The 21,375-nt window shown below is 49.2% G+C and overlaps 1 protein-coding gene across 1 annotated transcript in view; it reads left to right on the top strand.

The window, feature by feature from the left end:
• Nucleotides 1–20,798, top strand: part of LOC128731536 (uncharacterized) — a 39,722-nt gene extending 18,924 nt beyond the window's left edge. The window contains exons 3-9 of the mRNA XM_053824664.1: nt 11,305–11,502; nt 13,289–13,932; nt 17,576–18,225; nt 18,316–18,664; nt 18,746–19,309; nt 19,376–20,029; nt 20,268–20,798. Of these exons, the coding sequence (XP_053680639.1) occupies nt 11,305–11,502; nt 13,289–13,932; nt 17,576–18,225; nt 18,316–18,664; nt 18,746–19,309; nt 19,376–20,029; nt 20,268–20,798 (3,590 nt within the window). The remainder of the gene's footprint in view (nt 1–11,304; nt 11,503–13,288; nt 13,933–17,575; nt 18,226–18,315; nt 18,665–18,745; nt 19,310–19,375; nt 20,030–20,267) is intronic.
• The last annotated feature ends 577 nt before the right edge of the window (nt 20,799–21,375 follow it).

The following is a 21,375-nucleotide window of genomic DNA, read 5'->3' as shown; positions in this document are numbered from 1 at the left end:
GCAGTCATTTTTTTTTCTCCCAAGCGCTGTGTGCTTCAGCGATTACCACCCTGATCACAATCGATCGCACCGGTGGAATGTAAACATTTTCTCCGGTTCTCTGCCGATGGCGTTCGGTCGATTTCCGCCAGTGAAACCCCGCGAGAAGCGGTTCCTGCTGGTGGTGACATTTCTAGTATCAATTTCCTGCACTTCCCGATGGCCACGGGGAGAGAAAGAGAGATGTATAGAGAAGCCACAGAAGCGCTCGCTCGTTCGTTGAACCGCGCGCTCTAATCGATGGTGGGACTCCCGGTAAAGGAAGAAATCTTGTGCCGCTTCATCAGCGGGAATCGAACGTTTAAAAGCTTTTGTGCACTGTGCCGGAAGTGCCGCTCGGAAATCCTTTAGGGTCCACTCTACGTGGCTGAAAGTGTTACGTGAGGCTGAGCCGGTCCGATTGCACCCTTCGCAGCAGGATTTCTTCTTTTACTTGAGCCCTTGGAAGAGGTTCACCCTTTCCGTGCTAAAAAATTGAAAGCCGTTTTTGGTTGGGTAGGAAAACAAGAGTAGGCTTTTTAGGTACGTTTGAGTTGTTTTTTATGTTAACGTCTAATTTTCGTTTCATGACAAAAAAAATCATTAATCAATCATTTTCCAGCTCAGCAGCTAAAAGGTTTCCGTGACCTTTGGTCTTTGTGGGGCTTTCGGGAAATTTCGGGCACGCTTTCCCCCTGGCTGGCAGTCCATTAAATATCTCCGGAAATAGGCGGAATTTGTCTATTGTCCACAACACCCCGGTGGAGATGCTGCTTTCTTCTATTGTCCGTCGCTTTTCGCTTTCCCGGAACGTTCGGAATGCAGAGAACTCTTTCAATAGCCCACGGAAGAAATGATTTGATCCGAAAATTATTACTTTCGGCCCCTTTTTTTATGATTGAAGCGCCACCCATTAAACCCACCCACCGGATGTACTACGCTCTACGCAGAACGGAACGGAAGGTGTTGTACGATAGCAGGTGTCCATCGATTGTGACGCTCGTTCATTCCGGCAGCCCGGTGTTCCGTGGACAACCGGTGCCTGCTGGAGCGCATTTCCACCGGTGTATCGCATCCACTCGTGTGCTTGACGATTGTGGCCATTATTAAATGTGTTCGGAATGCGGGGAGGGTTACACCCACCCACCCACCCACCGGAAGTGCCCGCTCCCGGGCAATGCAACAGGTCCCCGCACGGACGCTGGACATAAACCGCGTCCTAGCGTCCCGTGAATCGCGACATTTCGAGCGAAGCGGAAATTGGAGTTTCATTGCGCCGCTTTCCGTTGCGCTTCCGGTGGTTCGGCGCGTGAGGTGAGCTTGCGTGAACCGTGAACCTGCGAGTTGGAATCACCACACCGCGACCGCGTCCAATCGAAACCCGTCCACCCGTCACGCGTGACTTGCGGGCTAGGGCTTGTTTTCCCTTTTTCGCCGATCGCCGGAATCCTCGCCAGCCAGCCAAAGGTACACAAGCCCTTTACGGGGGTGACATTTCACCGTGCCTCGGTTGGAAGCGCTCCGCTTCGTGGAATGGAAATTGGGCCCTACCGGAAAGGGAGCGGAAACACGCTACGATAGCCGTGGATGTGAGCATGGGACAGTTAACGCTAACCGTGGCGCAACTACCGGAACCGATCGTCAGTACCGGGTCCCGGGGGGGGCGATGTTCACCTCGTTAGGTTGGAATTCATTTGTCGCTGTTTTCGTAGCGTTGATGAGAGCTTCTATTCGTGGGTGGGTTTAGGACATGGGGTCCTTCGTGGAACGGTACCATCAGCGCACTGTTTTGCGGAAGAACCCGGCATCGGTGAAGACGGTCGTGAGTCGTACGGAGTTCATCTTCGATGCCTTCGATTGCGGTGCCTTTGGGGTAAGACACGCATGACTTGCCACTTTGACATGCGTAGCTTGCCGGGAACGCAAGCTCTGATGAGGCTGTATTTGTTTGCTTTGACAAGGGCGATGGAAATTGGGCTGAGAGGGATGTGTCCATTTGCATAGAACTGCTCGAAGGAGGGGGTTAGCATATTGATTTAGGGAGCGATTGGAAGCTCAACCCGGACGAGAAACTGACGGTTCTCAGAAAACGCAGCGTTCTGTCAATCATCGTCAAGGTGCTAACGTTAAAGCTAAAGGTAGAATTACGTGCAAATAGCTTACACGGAATCGGTCTGTTGATGCAAAATCCTTCCATTTCAGTACATGTCTAGCCTGTCGCAGTTGAAACGGAGTAAAGAGGCTTTAAACTTTTCCCATCCTCAAACCTCCGCTTAAGCTGGTTCCGGTTGACTTTCTAGCTGCGGCATTGCCAGGTCTGCCCTCCAGCGCTATTGCCAATGGTAATGTCATAATTTTAAAACTCCTTGACAGCCCCCATGTCGCCGGTATGGCTTCGGAAGTTCTGGCATCAACAGCCGGGCGACGGCATCCGAGTCAGATTGCAATTTTTGAATGCCTGCATCACAATTTTCGTTGCATGTGGCAGAAGTTTCTGTGTGGGAAATGTTCTGTTTGATTTATGCTTAAACTGTTAGCGAAAAAAATAAACAAACATGTATTTGCTCTTCATTTGCAAATACAGTAGTCTGTTGATTTTACATTCAATTTGCAATGTTTATCACTCACATCTCTAACAGGGAAACTTTATTTTTTGTGAGTAAGTAAGATTTATGCGCCTTAAGGCCACAATTTTGGTTCTATTTCTATTTTCGCTTGAAACATACTCATTATTTTGAGTTATTTATAAATATAAAAATGAATTTCAACAGCTACAACTGTAAGATGCTAGTCTTTTCAGCAACATATCTAACGATTAAATGCGATAAATCATATTAAGCGGACATTTAGACAACCCATAGTTCCTGTTGCACCGATTGCAAGATGCAGATGCGCGTCATATTCGCTGCCCGTTCGGGTCGATCTGTTTTTTTTTTACCGGAAGCCTCACTGGCCGCCACTAGGAATGAATGAACCACCGTTGTGTGGTCTCCTGTCGCTCTCGGCTGCCGTTCTGGTCAGTGCGCATTCTCCCACATCGCCAACGCACGGCGTGGCAAACACACAAAGGAGTGGTTTATTTATGCTGCGCTATGTTTAGGACTGGCGCACAAGAGAGGGGAACGCCCGCGTCACATATAAATATTATTTTTGTTCGGCTTATTTTATGCTTTGATTCCGTTTATGCTTCACCATGCCACCAAACCGTCGGATGGAAACGAGGGACAGGTTCCACCCGCGTCATGTGGTTCCGATAAATAGACGCAGGCTCTCCTCGGTGGGGACTGAATTTTCCTTCGTACCGATGGACCTGCACGGCAGTCGGTTCAATTTATTCCGCAAAGTCAACCGATCGGGATTGGACGCAATCAAAACGGAGCCCAGAGTGCTTCACTTTGCCGTGTCACGCGAGTTTAGGAGCCGGGCGATTCGTTATCACACCCGCTGGGAAGTGTTTGTGAAGGTAAACGGTTATCGTAATTGAGTGCGTTCGAAATTCGGCGTTTGGTTTATCCTAGCTGCCAATTCTGCTGACTCGATTCCACTTGACTTCGTGCGACTTTGTGATACGAGGCGAGCAAAAAAAAAAAGCATCACCTTCAGTCTGGCTGTCTGTCCAGCTTGAGTGTCCCACACAATCTACTTCCTATCAGCCCGCGTTCAAGCGTGTTTCGGCTTACGAAAAAACTAACAAAACTAAAATCCCTCGATTAACACGAACCACCCTTCGAGCGGTTCTTGCGAGAAAAGATATACGCAGGCGGTCTAAAAGGACACCACATGGGGGCATGTGAAAATGGGAGAAAAATTGGTGACAAATTGGGGAATGAAATTAATTGGCATCGCGTGTTCGACCGTTGTGCGTGTGTGATGCTCTTTTTATTCGTCCTCTTCATTTCTTTCGCCACTCACGTTCACGATCGGCATGCTTTATGAGCGTTTTTTTTTGTTCCTCGGCATTCGTTTCACGCCGGGCCTGGTGGTTATGTGAGAAAAGAAAACACTATGGAGCTTCGTATGTGATGAAAACGAACGAGGAAAAGCCCACCCTGGCCGGGGGAAAATAAAAATAAACTACACCGTATCGGTTCGGCACCATCACCACCCACCAGTGGGGCGTTCGTTCGTGCGATAAGGGTGAGGTCTTGATTTGTTGAACTTTACACTTAGGCACCCCTCGAGGGAGGGGTGGGTTTCGGACCCGGAAAAAAATAATAAAATTATACAGCTGTGGTTCCATCACGCACGCACGCACGGTGCTCATTACGTCAGTGTGGTAGTGCGAATTGTGCGAGTACTTAAAGTGACCCCAGAGCAAACGTCAACCTAAGAGATTCCAAAAGCAGTCCGGGCTACGATTCCTTTCTGATGTCCCGAAGGCTTAATTTAGGTGCTTTTCTGTGTTTACCGTGTGGTGATGTGGGATTTCTCCCTTGCCATCGGTGGAATGTGTGTCCACTGAAGCAGTACATCTTCGAGCTCTCGTGCCATTCGTGTTGGCGGTGCGTGATGGAAAACTGTTTGCGCTCGTTTAATTCACTAAATAATATCGCGCAATTCGTTTGCGCTCGTCCCAGGGGTTAGCACGTGGGGTTTTGCGTGAGCTGACACGAATATGCTGCGGTTTCATACGTGCCCATCGCTGCTGGCGTTTCGAACGCGACGTCTTAAGGACTCGTGCACTGCACCACGTAATGAAGGTAATCCACATCCACGACGATGTCGCTTATTTATTGCTCATTGCATTTGCGGACCGCTCACGGTGCGATGGTGGCTTCTGATACATTATCCTTTTCTTTCTTTCTTTCGCCTTTTTCAATTACAAACGGACAAATCTGCGCTTGGGCTGCTTGGTGGGCTCTCCCACTGGCCGACACCGGCGTTCGGTTTATTCCGCTTTTCTTATGGCGCCATCAAGCGTAATTACACCATTCTGCCTAATGCGCCCACTTCTGGCTGGTGCCATTTTCCTGCGCAAGGCACAAATTGCGCCATCCTTGAGAGTATCCCCAACCAGGGCCCGGTCGCTTCCTGGCGATGGGCTGGTTCCGTTATGGGGCGGTTTCATTTGAGGCCACACTGGAAAATGAGCTTGGAATGGATGGAAAAGTTCAGCATCGGTTGAAAGTTATAGCCCGGCGCAAGCTGTGGTGCCAATGTCGGAACCGCGCCTTTATCCTTATCGAGCAATTAAATCGGGTGGCATTTCGATCGGTGGTTGAACTCGATCTAGCGCTTCGGGTGGATTGAAGTTTAATCCAACAAACGGGCAGAAATATAGGCTCGATAGGCTGGGCAAACGAGGCCAAACCATGGGGCGTGTTTTGTGGGTGGCGATGAACCAAGGGCATGGCCTGGTTCGTGTCAGGAAAAATCAATGTACATTTTCACCGCTGGGCTGGTAAGCTGCCGTAAATCCCTCGTTTTTCTTCCGGTAAAGCTCAGGGAAAATGCAAGTAAAATTACATCAACGAAATCACGACGCTTCTCATGCGGAGGTTAAGGTCCCAGGACCAACCGGGCCCGGGTACTCTCACCCATCCCCAAACATGCGGTTAATAGACATCCAATTACGCCAAGGTCCTTCGCCTTTCCTTCAGCCGTTGAACACGAAGCAGCTGGGCTGGAGTTAGGACGTTTGCGCTCAGGAATCGAACAGAACACCAGTAAAAGTGAAAGTTAATCGCTTGTTTTGTCATGTCACACGATGTTTCGGGAGTGGCGGAATTGATGTTCATCGAATAGATACCCGTGCGTTGGTTGTTGTGTGCTGTTGGGGACAACTTTTGCCAACTGTACGCCTGGAAAAGGACCTTCCGAGGGATGGTTGCTGTGTCAGGGGTTATTCTGAGAAGGACGACAAATAGGCTGTTCCAATGCACGGTTGTAACAGGATTGCGATTCCAGGTATCGGGAGCTTTTGCGTTTTCAATCGAACCAGTCACCGCATTATTTGTCGCGCCGAGCGAATCACGCAAAATTAAGCAAGTGTAATGGAATGAAATCGCTTGTCAAATATGCCCAGTTCGAGTAACTCCAATTGGCAGCGTGAAACATAGAATTCTGCAAATGCAATATGTATTTGCGTCGCCACAAAAGGGATTTTGATATGCCTCTGCAGAAATAGGTATTAGACTTTGCTTTTGCCTATTTATTGCCTAGCACATTTTATTTATGCTTTCACTTAAAATACGTATAGCATCGGTTTCTATACCTTTTGGCTTCGGATGGTGCTGAGCTTGTTCCATGTCATAAAAGTACACGTTGCCATACGGCTAGAGCTTCGAAGTGCTCGTTATTGCGCAGACCGCAAGTAGCGAGCCGTGGATTCACTGGAAAAGCCAATTAATTAGGCGGTATATCGGGAAAGCGATGTTGAAATATTTTCGAGGAATTTCCCCCCCTCCAGCCAGGTATTGTCTTTGCTTGTGACGTGCAAACGAGCACCGAGGTTCTATGGTTCATGTTTTTCCGCACGTGTACTAATACCGGGAACAAAAATTAAACGCCTAGCTATAGCAACAAAACAGACGAAGTGTATATGACCCCTTCAAAGGTCGCTTGATTGCTAGATTGCCGTTCGCTTCCAGCATGTGCTGGAAAACAATTCTCTGATCCGGTAAGATTAACAACTCGCTTGTGGCATTCTGTCGCCTTCCCTATGCGGTTTCTGTGCCAGAGTTCTTTGCTAGCATTTTATTAATTTTTATCATGGGAACTTCCACGGGCGCGACAATGGTAGAGGCAGAGTTCAATATGCTCAGAAGCAAGTTTGATGAACTATAAACTTGACCGTAGCACCTTGCTATCATTCGCCATTCGCGTGAGCGCGTGAGACGAGCTCTCGTGTAAGCTGGCCGTAATCTGCGGGTCCGAATATTTCCATGAAATGGACAGCTTAAGCCATCACCGTCACTGCGCTGCCTGCTGACAGGCTCCGAGGGTGTCCATCGAACAATGACAGCGAGAGCAAATTTTTTGTTCCCGTGGTTCCCATTCATTCGATTTATGAGCACTGGGTCGCCGTCGCCGATGCCTGGACTCGAGGCATTAGACCTGGCGCGTTGGTTGGACGGTAATGAAATGGAAGTGCAACCACTGGAACCGTTCTTACGTTGTCTTCATCATCATCACCATCATCATCGTGTACACCGACCCACAGGATGGCCGGTGGGCTTAGAACGAAGGCACGGCAAGCTATAACAATTACCGGTTGGGGATTTTTCCTTTCTCACAAGCAAAAGAATGAGAAACCTCGTTTCGCCAAAGTTTATGCTACGGCCGCTGCCTCGGGGGGGATGCCGGGAAAATGCGAATGGCTCGGAAAACGTTCTGAGATTCGTTCGCAACTTTATGCCACCCCGGCCGTGCAGATATTTCAGTAATTTCTCGGGCGCGTCTTTTGGAGTCAGGTGGCCAACGCCTTTGGTTGGGCATGTGACGAAGGCAGCAAAGCCTGTTGCTTGTAAAATAGCGCACGGCTTATTTTGGCTCGCTAAAAATACACAAACATCTTTCGGCCTGGGGGAGCTTACATTTTTATGGTACCCTTTGCAAAACGTTCCCAGAGACTGGTAGCAGGTTCGGTGTTATCTTACCGGGAAACTTGTTACTAGAAATTATGGTTGCGTCCATCAGTTGTTTGCTATAATTTACTTGTTTGACTGTTTCGAAATGAACCTTTTTTTCAAATGGGATTTATTTCGGATGCGTGTTGCGAACCTGGAGCTTGCACACACCGAAACAGTTTCAATTAATTTAGAACCCATCGCTTATCTGCTGCCGGCAGCATTGACGTCGTTGTGACGCGCAACAATGCGTCCTTGCGCGTCCTGTTTCCGTGCACTGGTGGGCGTGTAAAAGGAGAACGGTAAGTTTACCACACGAGCACGTCGATGTCGTTGTGGCGGTGGCACCGAGAGCCAGAACAAAGCGGCCACACCCGGATGAGCACATCCTTCCGCTGAATCGTGCCACCATTAATGAGTTATTCAATTGCACTTTTGCACATTGCAGTTGAAGCGCCCAGACGGTAGAGGCGCTCTGAAACGTCGAGAGTTGCATTCATCCTCGCGCAACGGTTACAGCATCCTGTCTGTTGGCTCTCTTTCGCGTGCTTTTCACGAGCTTTCGCACTCTCTCTCTCTCTCTCTCTCTCTTGCTTTTCTTGCGCGCGGTCTCTCATGTGCTCTTAAGCAGCTTTTTATTTATTTTTAGCTCTCGTACGCTATCGATCTATTTCCGTCTCCTTCCCATGCTAGCGTGATTAATGCTCCTGATGCTGGTGTAATGCTGAAATTGCGTGTTAGCACGACTTTTGCATCCAACTTTCCATTTGTCACATGCACGAGCTCGCCCTGCAGCCACGAGCACGGCATCCGGAAAATTCCCTCGCAAAAGGTTCTTTCGCTCTCGTGTTTGTAGCAAAAAAGGAAAAAAGGAAACTTGCTTTGTTATATTTCCAAATGAAATTGCTTTTGCTGCACCAGCACTTTTGTGTGGGAGAGTTAATTGATCGAGTCGGAAAAGGGCCAGAAACGGAATTACTTTCCATGTTTGTGTTGGGAGAAAGTTTCATCGATGTGCATGCGTTCAACTCATTTTCAACACATTTGCCGAATACCCGAGTGATGATAATTTCAGGCCCACGCACGCTGGTGATAAATGGTTCACGATTACATTGTTGCCCTTGTCGTTCTGACCCGCGTCCATGAGTTTCGTTGTGGTTTTGGTTGCAGTTAGCGGTCGAAAATAATTAAATATTCCACACGTCGCCTGGGAACGCCTTCATTCAGCTTCGGTGCAATTTATGAGACCTGTGGGAATCGTCACCAAAGCCCATCGATTCCAATCGATCTGAATGAGAGCGAGTTTCAGGCTGTAGTCTCCACGGAAATCGTAACCTTATGCTAATTTCATGGCACAGTTTGGCGCGGATCAGTATTATTCCGACCGTCAGAATTAGCCTGTTGTTGTGGCGAGTGGCCGGCGTTGATGGCGTTGGAGTTTCAAAACTTACACCCCACACCGGTGGGCGAGCGGTAGAATCGTGACCAGAATCGGGTCGATTTGACCGATGGAAGCCGTAGAAAGCAACAGCGATCCCGTTCCGGTTTCGACCTGTGGCCGGTCCGGTGCCCTACCCGAGCCAGCCTAGCGGGCCAAATAATCATTCACCCGGTTTTTACGGCCCGCCAGTAGCGCCGCATTATACGCTATTTTATTTTTTCGATTGCTGCGTGAATCGCATAAAAGCACGCGTCCCCGCGAGAACGTGCGTGTTCGGAATGCTACGCGACGCCGCCTGGGTATTGCTTTCCTAAGGGAAGTTTCCAATCGACGCACATGGGTGTGCTTTTTTCTTCTTTTTTTTTCTCTTTTCTATCTCTCTCGCTTTATTCTGCTTGTTTGATCTGATGGTTGTGCTTTTTTTGTGTGTGTTGTTGTTTGAAAGCACCCACCCAATCTCGCCCAATCAGCGCACTCGCATATGCCGTGATAATCTCGAATTGTCACCCTGCTGTGCGTTCGCGGTGGGGCAGGATTTCGCTTTTCCCGACCCACCCGATTGGGATTGGGATTTTGGAATGTTTGCACACCGAGCTACCGGGTGGTTTGTGGTAGGGAAAAAATGAGGACAAAAATAAACAGCGGCTTCATATTGCATGGTGAATCCTCGCAAGCTTCACCGTATTACCGTTCAGCATGTGTGCGCTTTTGATACGGATTGGGCTTTGGATGCGCCTGGGGGGAGTGGGCATGAGTCAGTTAACAGTGCGCTAAATTAACACACCCGGCACTCGAAGGCTCGCAGGGAATGCTTGGAATTTTATTTTTACACACCTCATTGCTCCGGTGGAAATTTCCAGAAACTGTCAGCATATTGCGATTATGGTTTCCAAATCCAACGAGGTTTTCACATGATCGGCAGGCAATTTCCGCGTCCGGCTATTACGTCTAGCACTTCTGGTGTATTTGTCGTCAATGGACAAAGTATAAATGTTCTCGTTAGACTGTTGTGGTTCAGCTGTTGCTGAAAACATGATGAATGGTTTGATATTCGGAGCTAGAATTTGAACTGAATTGAATCAACAAGTTTTTAAGCATCTGGCAATCGATGTCAATCAATCGAATAACCACTAAACAATCGATGAGTTATTAGTATTCGCTGTTTGTGGTAGTTTGTTTTCGTTCGATGTACATATAGACTTCAATAATATTTTTCGATCTTTTGGATCAGCTATTTTTATTTGTTATTTTTAGTTTAAATTGTTTATTAATAGTGTCACACAAAATATGGCCAGGTCGTCGTTACTTTAATTAAAAAAATATTACAGGGGCTAGAGTTTCAACTTTACCTACAGCAATGTTTAGTACCCATGTCTGGCAACGGTGAAAATGGCGACCCTTGAGAGTATAGTCAACTGTAAAATCCTAGAAGTATGGTTGGTTGTACGTCGGTCTCTTTTGAAACTGCCCGGCAAGTAAAGCTTAGTCAACTTTTTCCATCCTAACCAAATGGGAAAATGCAGCACTCAACATTTCTCCGGCAGGCAGACAGTGTGATAAGCCTATCTACAGAACAACGTCAATGCCTTCCATACGCTTTAGAATATATTTTCCGTGCCACATACTGCTTGATGCAATGGGCCACTTTTCTCAGTCACGCTCTTGAAAAACTCATTACAACGTTGTGGCGCAACATTTGCACAAAAACATGCCTGGCTCTGGGAAAGAGCTTTTGAGCCCGGTTCAGAAGACTGTAGCATCTATGGTAATTGAAATTGTCAGCCCCAAATTTGAGGCACGAAGAGCATGTGAAGGGTAGCATAATCCTAGTAAATGGTAATTGGCTTATTTTCTGCAGAGAAAGATACGATTTTGAGCGATGAAAAGGTTAGACTTTTTTCCTAGAAGTGCTGTGTCTCTTGCGCATTCATTATGAACATTCAAAATTCGTTCTAACTCGACGATGGTTAGATGGTTCTGAAAGAGCTGATTTAAAAGCTCTTTTGAAACATTAGAGCTATAAGAAATCATTTATTAAATTGTGATGCTGAAATAAAATTACATAACTTAGTCTAGATAACGTAACATTACGTAAGACCAGATAAAATCGCTTGCTTAGATGATAAAAAGTATTTGATCTGAATACATTACTCATGATAAAATTACTGCTTCATGCTAGATATTGCTCTCCAATTTTTCACAAAGACAATTCACGCTAATCTACATCGACGTACATCCTAACATTGCATAATGTTTGCTTTTTCCATCCACTTTCAGAATGTGATTCCCAGTGTTCGGACGATATTTCCCCGATGCTGGAGGCACCGCTTCCACCTCATGCCGCGCTTCCAATCGCGCTCGTGCCCCTGGCGAAATCGTCGCCAGAGCGGCGCGTTACGCAAAAGGAAATTATAGCCGGCGAGGAAAGGCCTAAGTTCCTCACCATCAAACAGGTGCAGGACTCCGGTTCGCAAGGTAGGACGTGGAACAAGCTCGAGAATCATTGCTTTTGGGTTGCGTGTGTAGATGTGTTTTTTTTTTCGTTACGTTTTGTGGTATGAGTTCATTTTCCTTTCGGAATGCTCGCGGCAACAACGCATTTCGCATGGCAACTGTGCCAGATAGATAGTTTTCGTTCACCGAATGCTACGTTGATGCCTGTGAAGTTGAGCCTTTCTATTCCATTATGTAACTTTTCTCCTTTTTAACTTAGAAAGTATTTGCATACTTTGATGCGTGAAATTTGTTTTGAGTAAATTGTTATTTTTTCCCGGTAAAAGTGCCATATTTTTTTTTCGTCAATTTCGGTTTTGAATATTACTCTTGGATTCGATCATTTTCTTGTTGCTTGTACATTAATTTCACTCTTTGAAGTTTGCCGCAACAAAATCAATCGTTCTCACCTAGCATCATCCATTGCCACGAATTTTACATTACACCACAAAGTGCAAGTGCAAATAAATTCTCATTAAAATCCACACGACCTCACGTACGAGCGAGAAAGAGACAGAAGGAGAGAACCACCGTTCGTCACCTCCACTCACTGTTGCCACCCCACCGTTTCACCAACCACCATCGGTAGTAACGAGATCGGCATTGCGATGCAAAACAAATTCAATCTGATTCCATTTCAATCCTGGCACCTCACCAAAACTCGGCTGCAGTTACCGACCAGCGTAGCGCAACGTCTCACGGATTCGCCATACTGCGCCAGTGCGAGTTGGGTTTGCTTTATTTTTGTTTTTTTTTCTTCATTCTTTTAAACCAAATTCGATAAATTGGAATATGGAGAGGTTTGATCTGCGGTTGCACCGTAAAATAATTGCGTAGCGATTGCATTCCTTTTTTTTTCTCTTTGTTTCGCGTATATCACACGCGCCATTTTGTACACTAAGCAACGTTTCATTCATTGATTCCTGATCCCAAGAAAGAGCTGCTCGTTAAAATGTCGATCCAATTGGAATGGCTTTGTAAATTAATCTGTTCCAATTTCGCCTGGGCCTGGGGAAACGGAACGCGTTTGTAAAATGTACCCACCGCAAAACGCACCCGATGGAGACGCATGGTGGCTGACGTACGATTTCATTAATTTCCCCCTAAATCGATCGCCTACCCGGAACATCATGGAAGCCATCGTTTGAAATTCGATTCGCCAAAATTCCCGCTCATCCCCTCATCGCTCGTTAGTCAAGCTGGTTTCGAGCATCCACCGTTTCGACTTGCGGCTCGTAGTCCTTTTGATCGATACGCACGTGTTTTTTTTTCTGCATTTTCGGTAGCATAGCTTGTGCCTTTTCAAGCCAAAGTTCACATCATCCCAACAGCAGCTGCAGTAGCGCTTACGTCAATCAAACAGAGGGTGGTTCGTAAAGGCGAACGTGCCACCTTTAAACGAAATCGAGATTTGGAGCGCTTTCAGGTGGCGAGAACCCACCTGTTCGATCGGATAATGGCTGCCTGTAGGTGCACATCCATTGCCCTTTTTTTTCTCTCCCTTTTTTTACCTTCCAACCATCCGATCGCATTTGCACGATTCAACACGCGTGTGGTGCACGGTAACCCTTCTACTTCACGTGTGCACCACGCACGGCCGACCCACGGGCAACGCTCTCTGCCATTGTTATCGGGTGTTTCGAACCCGAATTGAGGATTCGCTGGCGCTGGCTACACGACCCGCAAAACTAACGCAGTATAACCGTTTGCTTTGAATTTTGTCTCACACTTGACGGCTCGTTCCTGGCATGGTTTCGGACGGTGAAAGATGGCGGTGATGGCAAGGGTGGTGGTGCCGACGACCCGACAGCTGGGGCCGCCCCAAATCCCCAGCGTTACATCGTGGAAACGATCACGATGACTACGGTGACGGAGCGCCGGATTGTGGCCGGATCGAAGGGTGACTCGTCAGCTCGTCCGCAAGGACCGTCCCCGGCTGGTACCGGGGCGGCCAGCTCCGCACCTTCGGCTGCCTTGCAGGCTTCCTCATCCACCACGCTTTCCACTATCGTTCCAGCAGGCAACGAAGGCGGTTCGACTGCGGTTCCGGCGGCTGGTGGAGCAGCCGGAGCTGGCCTTGCTGCTACGGCCAATGCTCACGACTATCGGTTGCTTCAGCAGCAACAGCAACAGCAGCAGCAGCAGAAGGTGTTGCGAGCAGGTCAGCCGATGGCAGGTGGCGAAGCTAATGCCTCGCAGCAGTTTGAAGCGGGCAAACATAAACCGCTGAGCACAGCACAAGCGATAAGTGGCATCCTTAAGGGAGGCAAACTGTGGAAAAATGAGCAACAACATCACCCACACCACCAACAGCAGTCTCAGCAGCAACAACAGCAGCAACAGCAGCAACAACAACAACACCAGCAGCAACAGCATCCGTCTCAGCAGTCTCCGCAGCAGCCGTCCGTGCAGGTGAGTCAATTCCCAGCCCAGAAACGCTTGCGGGAGGGAATTAATTTAAATTAATACACCACGACAGCCACGTTTGGGTGGACGTGGCATAAAAATTCCATTTTATCGCGTTTTTAGGCCGTAAACGATACAATTTTCGTGGCCGTAAGCGATCGTGCTTTGCAAAAGGACGAACTGAAGGAAAACAAAAAACACAGTGTCACCATTAGCGTTGAAAACCACATTGCACCTTGAAAGCACCATTTTGCAATGCCCAAAAATCTGTAAAAGGGCTTAAAAAGGACACACTACGCGTGAGGTGTCACTAAACCCGTGCTCGAACGAAGGATTACGGCCGCATGCAACACACGTCAAGTTTCGTTTCAGTCAAATTGCCAAAATGTTACACCAGCCTTTCCTGACCGGCCCAGTGTTGTTTCGTTTTGTCTGTATCGAACCGGTAACACGGGGAGCTTAGGGGGAGTTGTTTTGTGCAAAAATCGTACCGGAAGTGCTTGGAAAGGGGCCCCAAAGGGACCTCCCCAGCACAATGGAACCCTGAAAGGGTGCGAGAGAGTTCGCAATAAGGGCCCATGGGCGCGTGGTGTATTATTTCATCATTTTTTTTTGCACCACTCGCTAGCTTACATGCAACGTTCTGGCGTTGTATGGAATGTAATTTATTACTCCCTCCTTGTGCAGGCTGAAGGACACCACCGGGAATGGTGCTGGGCAGGAGCTCCATGGCCATATCTCCACGGGATGGGGCCGTGTCTGAGCGGTTGTCGAGTAACGTACCGGCAATAAATCAAGTATTTCTGCCATTTCCCACGGGTGGATTCTAGCAGGATGGGGATGGCGCACGTGTGTGTGTGTGTGAGAGAGAGAGAGAGAGAGAGCAGAGAAAAGAGAGAAAGAGATTTAGATTGAAGTCGAGCAGGCAGATTGGTGTCCCTGGTCGAGGTTGCGCACATGGACTGCGGGCCCTAATCGGACCGGCTGCTGTCGGATTTCATTTTTCTGACGCATTGAGTTTCCCGCATTTGGCGCTCTTTAATTTATGATGAAACCCGAATCTGCTCGCCGAGGGTTTTTTTTTACGACAATGATTTAATTTCTGTTGGCCGCATCATTTCGTTGCGAGCATGACAGTGCGCCCAGAAAGCAAGTCCGTTCCGAACGCTAAAAGGACTTCTAATATCAGCGCACTTTCGCAAGGACATCACCCACAGGAGCAGAGCTGTCGCGGGTGAAGGTGGGCATGATAGAAAAAAAAAAAGATGAATAATCGAATCGTGGGCGAGAAAACTTTTCCGTGGATGGAAAACGTGACCCACTTCCGATGGGCGAACGGGTGGACAGTGTCTAAGCTGTCGAAACGGCGTGCACGCGAGAAAGGACGACGAAAGGGCGATGAAAAGCGTGCCAGGGCTGCGACAGGACCCGCGATATGATATATTGGATGGTTCTTTTGTGCATGCAAACGTTGGGAAAGTTTTCGCTCCAAGGACAACCGCCTGCGACAACAATGTCCTGCGCCGTTGTAACGTTGAGCTATACAGCGTTCTTTATGTGTGATCAAATTAAATGGCACAAGCGCAGTGTTGTGTGCAGCAGGGCGAGAACGGAATAGCAAGTAGAACCGTAGTTGAGCTAGGTAGTTACTGTTTTGATTGCTTGATTAAAATAGTTGTAATTAACACAAGACTTACGGTTTGTGGCTAGCAGGATGTCGAGAAAACAAGCCAAAACCCAACAAAATATAATATATATTTTTCGTAACAGGCTGTACTGAAACCTTTATGAGCTGGTCGTGATACCAACTCCCATCAAATGTGCGCGCTTCGGGTGAACAAATTCTTCATAACTTTATTATATCGTTACGTCTATTACTGCGTAAAAATAATCTTTGGGCGCTTTCGGGCGATTACGAAGCAACGCCGACGAATGGCAGCTCGAGGGTATTTTATGTTAATCCTTAACGTAATTTAATGGTTTACCTGGTTCTATCGACGAAGAATTTCCAAGGATTCCAGTAGCAGAGATACGCAGGAGAACGGCACAATTTTTGTCGCGTTGATGACGAGAACGGCCCGGAGGCGGAAACCAGCCACTCTCAGTTCATTATCGCCGTATTGTTTGTACACCTTTAACAAACTCTTCGCGTTTGTCATGTTGAATATTTAATGCAAACTATGGTACAGTCTTGCGTAGAAAGTCAAAGTAAATAAGAATCACCGTGAGCTCTAACAACAGCACGATTCCTACTCTGGTGGCTTGATCGATAACGACTGAGACCGATGTATATCACAACGTTTCATTGAATTATTATGAATTGGCGTTTTCTTCCGCGATTTCGAGCGAAAGAAGCAATACTGAAATATGTCCTTGTATAATCCTGATCTAATGATGCATTACTTCACCATCACTAAATGTTTCAGCTCACATAGAGCACTGCTTAAAACGTAGATAAAAATCGAAAAGTGATAAAGCTGTCATTGCGTGGCGGCGTCTTAAAGAAGGGAAACATTAATATTTTAAAGAGGGCGCGAGTGAAAAGTGGAACCGGAAAACATCCGGTGGACACGGAGACGGGCAAGAAGTAAATGCGCGATAAGGAACAGAAAATCCAGGAGAAAGGATAATATGAGAGTAATATGAATTTTTCATCCCCCGTCAAATGGCGGTTTTATTAGCCCCGGGGAACGTGCCCGGACTGCAAATGTGCCAATATTTATTATGATGGTATCGATTATTTCTCGCCACTCGTGTCCTCGAGAACGCTGCGCGTCCGGGAATTTTATGTTCCATTAACCCGAGCCACTAACCGCACCGCGCCGCACCGATAAGTACCGATTGGAGCAGCGCAAACGGGAGAGAAGAAATAAAAACACGGAAAAAAACATCGGGAAAACAGAAGACGCAAGCAGTCCTTTCGCAGGTCCAACCCGCGAAGCGAAGGGACGAGAGCGGCTCAAGGGCCGGAAAAAGCGATTGGTATCTGCCGCATTCCGAGCTCACACTGAAAAGGTCGGTTTTTGACTTTCACACCACACAACGATTGCCAGTGGTCTTGCGGGGTTTCCCGGGGTTTTTGCCGGGGTCTTCCAGCCACGACAGACGCCCACCGATCGATGCGTCTTTCGGTGGCTGAATGACACTTCAGCGAGTGTCGGAGTGTGAAAGCCTCTCACCCAAGCGCCACTCCATTTTGTATTACGTAAGCAACGGCTAAAGCTCGCGGGCGGGAAAAATACCAGGCTCGGTGCCACACGCGATATGGAAGGGGTTATTTTTAGACCCTAACCTTTCCACCGGCGCAACGGTTGGCCTCGGGGATGAACTGGAACGAAGGATAGGATGAATAATTAATATCGATTGATTCAAAACTCATCGCACGGAGCGAAACAATTACTCGGTGACGTGGCAAATTGACTGGCTTTCCGCCGCGATACACGGAGTACACGAGGCGTCGTATGACGAGCGTGTTCCGGGTATTTCCGGAACCGGCTCCTTCCAGGATGCTGGCGTTATTTATAGCGCGCAACGACAAGGAAGTTCCATTCGGTCGAACACGTGACACGTGGCGTTGGGGTGTTGATTTAAGGCTCGAGCGATTCAAACGCACACTCCATCTCACTTTTTGTCTCACTCTAATCCACAGAACGACGACCCAACGGCTGTGACATCCGACGAGGAGACCAGCTCGAAACGGTCTGTTCGGTTCAACGAGGAATCCACAATTCGGGAGGCATGTTGCGATGGCGAAGTTCAGTCGGGGTTAGGTGAAGGCGAGCTGGTGCCAACCTGTCGAGCCATCAACTACATGTCAGACACACTAAAGCGTCATTCATCGGGGTTGTTCCACAACGCACTCCGGCCAAATTCGGCCGTCAGGCAGTTGTTCCCAAGCAGCGCTATTCAGCCATTGCTCACTACTGCCTGCTCCGGAACGGTTCCTGTGGTAGCTCCCGGAACAGTTACGATGGCTCAATCGAACGTCCCGACGACCACAACGAGTGCCGGAACCGGAACTAACCCGATTGCGCACGCGACCGTCCTCACGCAGGAAGCACTGAAGGCGTTCGATGATGCAAAGAAGGCTGCCACTCTGCCAGCGGGTCTGGTACACCAGCACAGCCTAACGAGCAACTCGGGCAGTATGAGCAACATCCCGAACAGTGCGGCTGCTGCGTTGGCGATGTCGGCCACGGCAGGTACGGTTGTGCCAGGTGGACCAGGTGAAACGGACACCATCCGGCGTTCGATTGAGCGAAACGCACTGAGGCGATCACTCATCAAGTATGAACCGAAGTAAGTGTCGAAGAACCAAGTATCAAAACTCGATCTACCAGCAGGTGTGGTCTGCTATATATGTGGTCTGCATGTTGCTATCTTCCTCAGGAAAAAGATCCCCGTGAGGGACGTGACGTCTCTGGAGGAACGCATCCGACAGCTGACGTGTGACATCGACGATCCTATCGATGAGTCGAGCGGTGGAGATGGTCACGAGCATCCAGGTGATGGAGATCTCAGCGAGATGGAACGTCGAGATAGCCCAGCTGGTGAGGAGAACCCTCAGCAACCGAAGTACTTGCCCGATAAGAGCTTTTCACCGAGTTCGTCAGCATCCAGCTCGAGCAGTGGTTCAAACGGATCGACGTACAAGAAGATCACCGATCTGTTCCATCGTGATCGGCGTCAGGAGAAGATCCCGGAGGCGGACGAGAACCCGATCGTCATCATTCCGCAGGTAAGTTGTCTGAGCTGGTCGAAGGCAAGATCATTGTCTGCGAGCTCTCAATTAACGGTGCGTTCGGGATCTCCTTGGCAGGACTGCCGTTGCCCGGCGGGTCCGGACATTGGAATGGGTGTTCAAATTCAGGGTGCACATACGCAGATACATCAACCACCGCAACAACGGCACGTCGACTCCCGGCGGCAGTTCCTGTCGACGTTGGCACCACTGACGGCGTGCGTAGCCGGTCAACGGGATGATCTCTCGTACTACACACTGGCACATCCAGGCGACCGTAGTTCGATGGCGAGCTCACAGAGCACGGAGTACAGCATCGGGGACATCGACGCAGCATTGCATGACGATGATGGCAAGAAGGTGGCTCCGGATGTGATCGCTGGCACACCTGGACAGGAGTCGGACGAGTTGGCGGCGTTCGTACAGCAGGAAGGTGCCCGGACTGAGCGATTGAAGAAGCGGTACAGCGCGGAGACGTCCACTTCGGCACCGGCTTCTGGTGCAGGATCAGACGATGATGAGCAGAACGATTATGGCTTTAACTCGCGACCATCTGTGCGGGGTATAAAGCCACGGTTTGGCTCCACCAACGAGATACTCCAGCAGATGCAGGCCCAATTGGCCGTTCCGGCGCCTCCGCAGGTGAGTGACTTGAAAGATCCAGATAGAAACGGTGCCTCTTTAACAGACTGCTGGTTTATTTCACAGGTAAAATCACAAACATCGACAGCAGCACCCACTCAAGCTCAGCCCATCCAATCGAACACGTTGCCGAGGCCACACACGGCCAGCAGCATGCACGTGGCTGCAGCGAAACAGCAGATCACAACACATCAGCATACGGCCTCATGGAGTTACTATCCAGCTGTTGATCCTGCAACCCAATCGAAGGGAGTTGCCCATCAACCACCGCCGGCAGCTGGAACGGTTCAGCAAACGGCCAATGCCACAGTGGCACCAACGGCACAACCTAACATGCTTGCAGCAGTTGACCCGCACGGGAACTACTATCACATACCGGTGCAGACACGCCATAGTTATCATGGACAGGAGGCGATCTATCAAAATTGCGCCAACTTGCCGCTGGGCGTGCAGGCGAGTGCGGTTCAGGTGCAATCGCACCAGATTCACACGCAGCATCAGGCCGTGCATACGGCTCACCACATCCATCAGATGACGGACACCGCCACGTATGGGAAGTTCGCACGCAGCCCTACGAGACGACCAGAGTCACCGCCACCTTTGCGCAATTACCACCAGACGATGGTGCTGATCCCGTACAACGCCGAAACGTACCACCGGTACACGGCTCAGGAGCAGGAGAACTATCGGCGGCAGCACAATATCGTCGAGTACCAGCAGGTAATGTGGCAGAGCTGTGATCTCTCGTGTAGAAGTGTTATTCGTTTTTGAAGGGTGATCGTACGAATCATGAAAAACGCCCAAAAGTATGCAACCCGCTAAGCATGCTTCATGATCGTATTCGCTTGTCAGTTGGGGTTATTTGAATTTCTTTTCGAATCTGAGCATTAGAATGTTATTTACCACATCGAGTAGTCAATCGAGAGTCCTCTATTAATATATGGTTGCTCTTTTTCAGGTCACACAACAGACGATCCGTGTCCCTGTCGGTTATCCCCTGCCGGGTATGCAGTTGCACGTGGTTGCTGCAGGTGCACGGGGTGGATTGCCGCCACACTACTCGACCCTACCCCGGTTGGGTACGAACACCGCTCCCGTCAACGCGAGCACCGGCACAGGATCAGCCCCAGGAACGGCACCTCCTCCACCACAAGGCAAACCGCCCGCCTACTCACAGTACCCGAACGAGGGAAAACCGGGTGTGAAATTTACCGAACGAGGCGCACCGGAAGGAGCGGCTAGCGTGCAGCCTTCCGACGCCAACCAGCTGCTATCACCCACCGGTCAAGGACACGGACCACCAGGAATGCCGGTAGGTTTGGTCAGTTCGGTCACAACCACTGCTGGAACGACGGCGGCCGCGGCAGCAACGGGAGCGACCGGAAGTCAGGGTGGTGGTGCGGTGTCTGGAGGTCCTGGAGGAGCCACCTTACCCGGGGGAGCCACCCAGCAGGCTCAGGGGGCTGTGTTTTACGCCATGAACGTTTGACAGGGTGACTAGATAAAGCTGACAATACGGCTCGAGCATGAAGGGGCGGAACGAGACGACGGTGGTGCGGAGACCGGTGTCACGGTGCAACCGGAACCGGAAGATGAAGAGGGTGACTGTGAGGTGACGCAGCGACTAACGAGTTGCCACACAACAGGAGCTGCTTTGTAGTGAAATCGGGCGTAGTTTTGGCGACGAAAGTGACAACGACAACTGGCGGCTGCAAAAGCTCAACGTCCAACGTCCAAAGCCTGCCAGATGAGTGTGTCTGTGTCCCTGTTATCCTTGGCCAGACTGGTCGACAGAAAATAAGCCCCATGAAGAGCAGCGAAAAGGACGAACGAACCAGAAACCGTGTACATACAGTGTTGGCAAGATGGCGCCGGTTGAGTCTTTTTTCTGCTATTATTTCTATCAAATCTCTTCCTTTAATGCTACCGTAAGCTTTAAAGCGACGCGATGCTTCGGTTTGGATTCGGTTTCATACTTTCCAGACAGGCGGTGGTGCCGACACCGACGGAAATGGAGCTCTATGGCTCCATCAATGATCGGTGTCTCATTTATAAAAGCACGCCAC

The sequence above is a fragment of the Anopheles nili genome, chromosome 2 (assembly GCF_943737925.1).
Source record: "Anopheles nili chromosome 2, idAnoNiliSN_F5_01, whole genome shotgun sequence".
NCBI lineage: Eukaryota > Metazoa > Arthropoda > Insecta > Diptera > Culicidae > Anopheles > Anopheles nili.
This window is presented reverse-complemented; position numbering and strand designations above follow the sequence as displayed.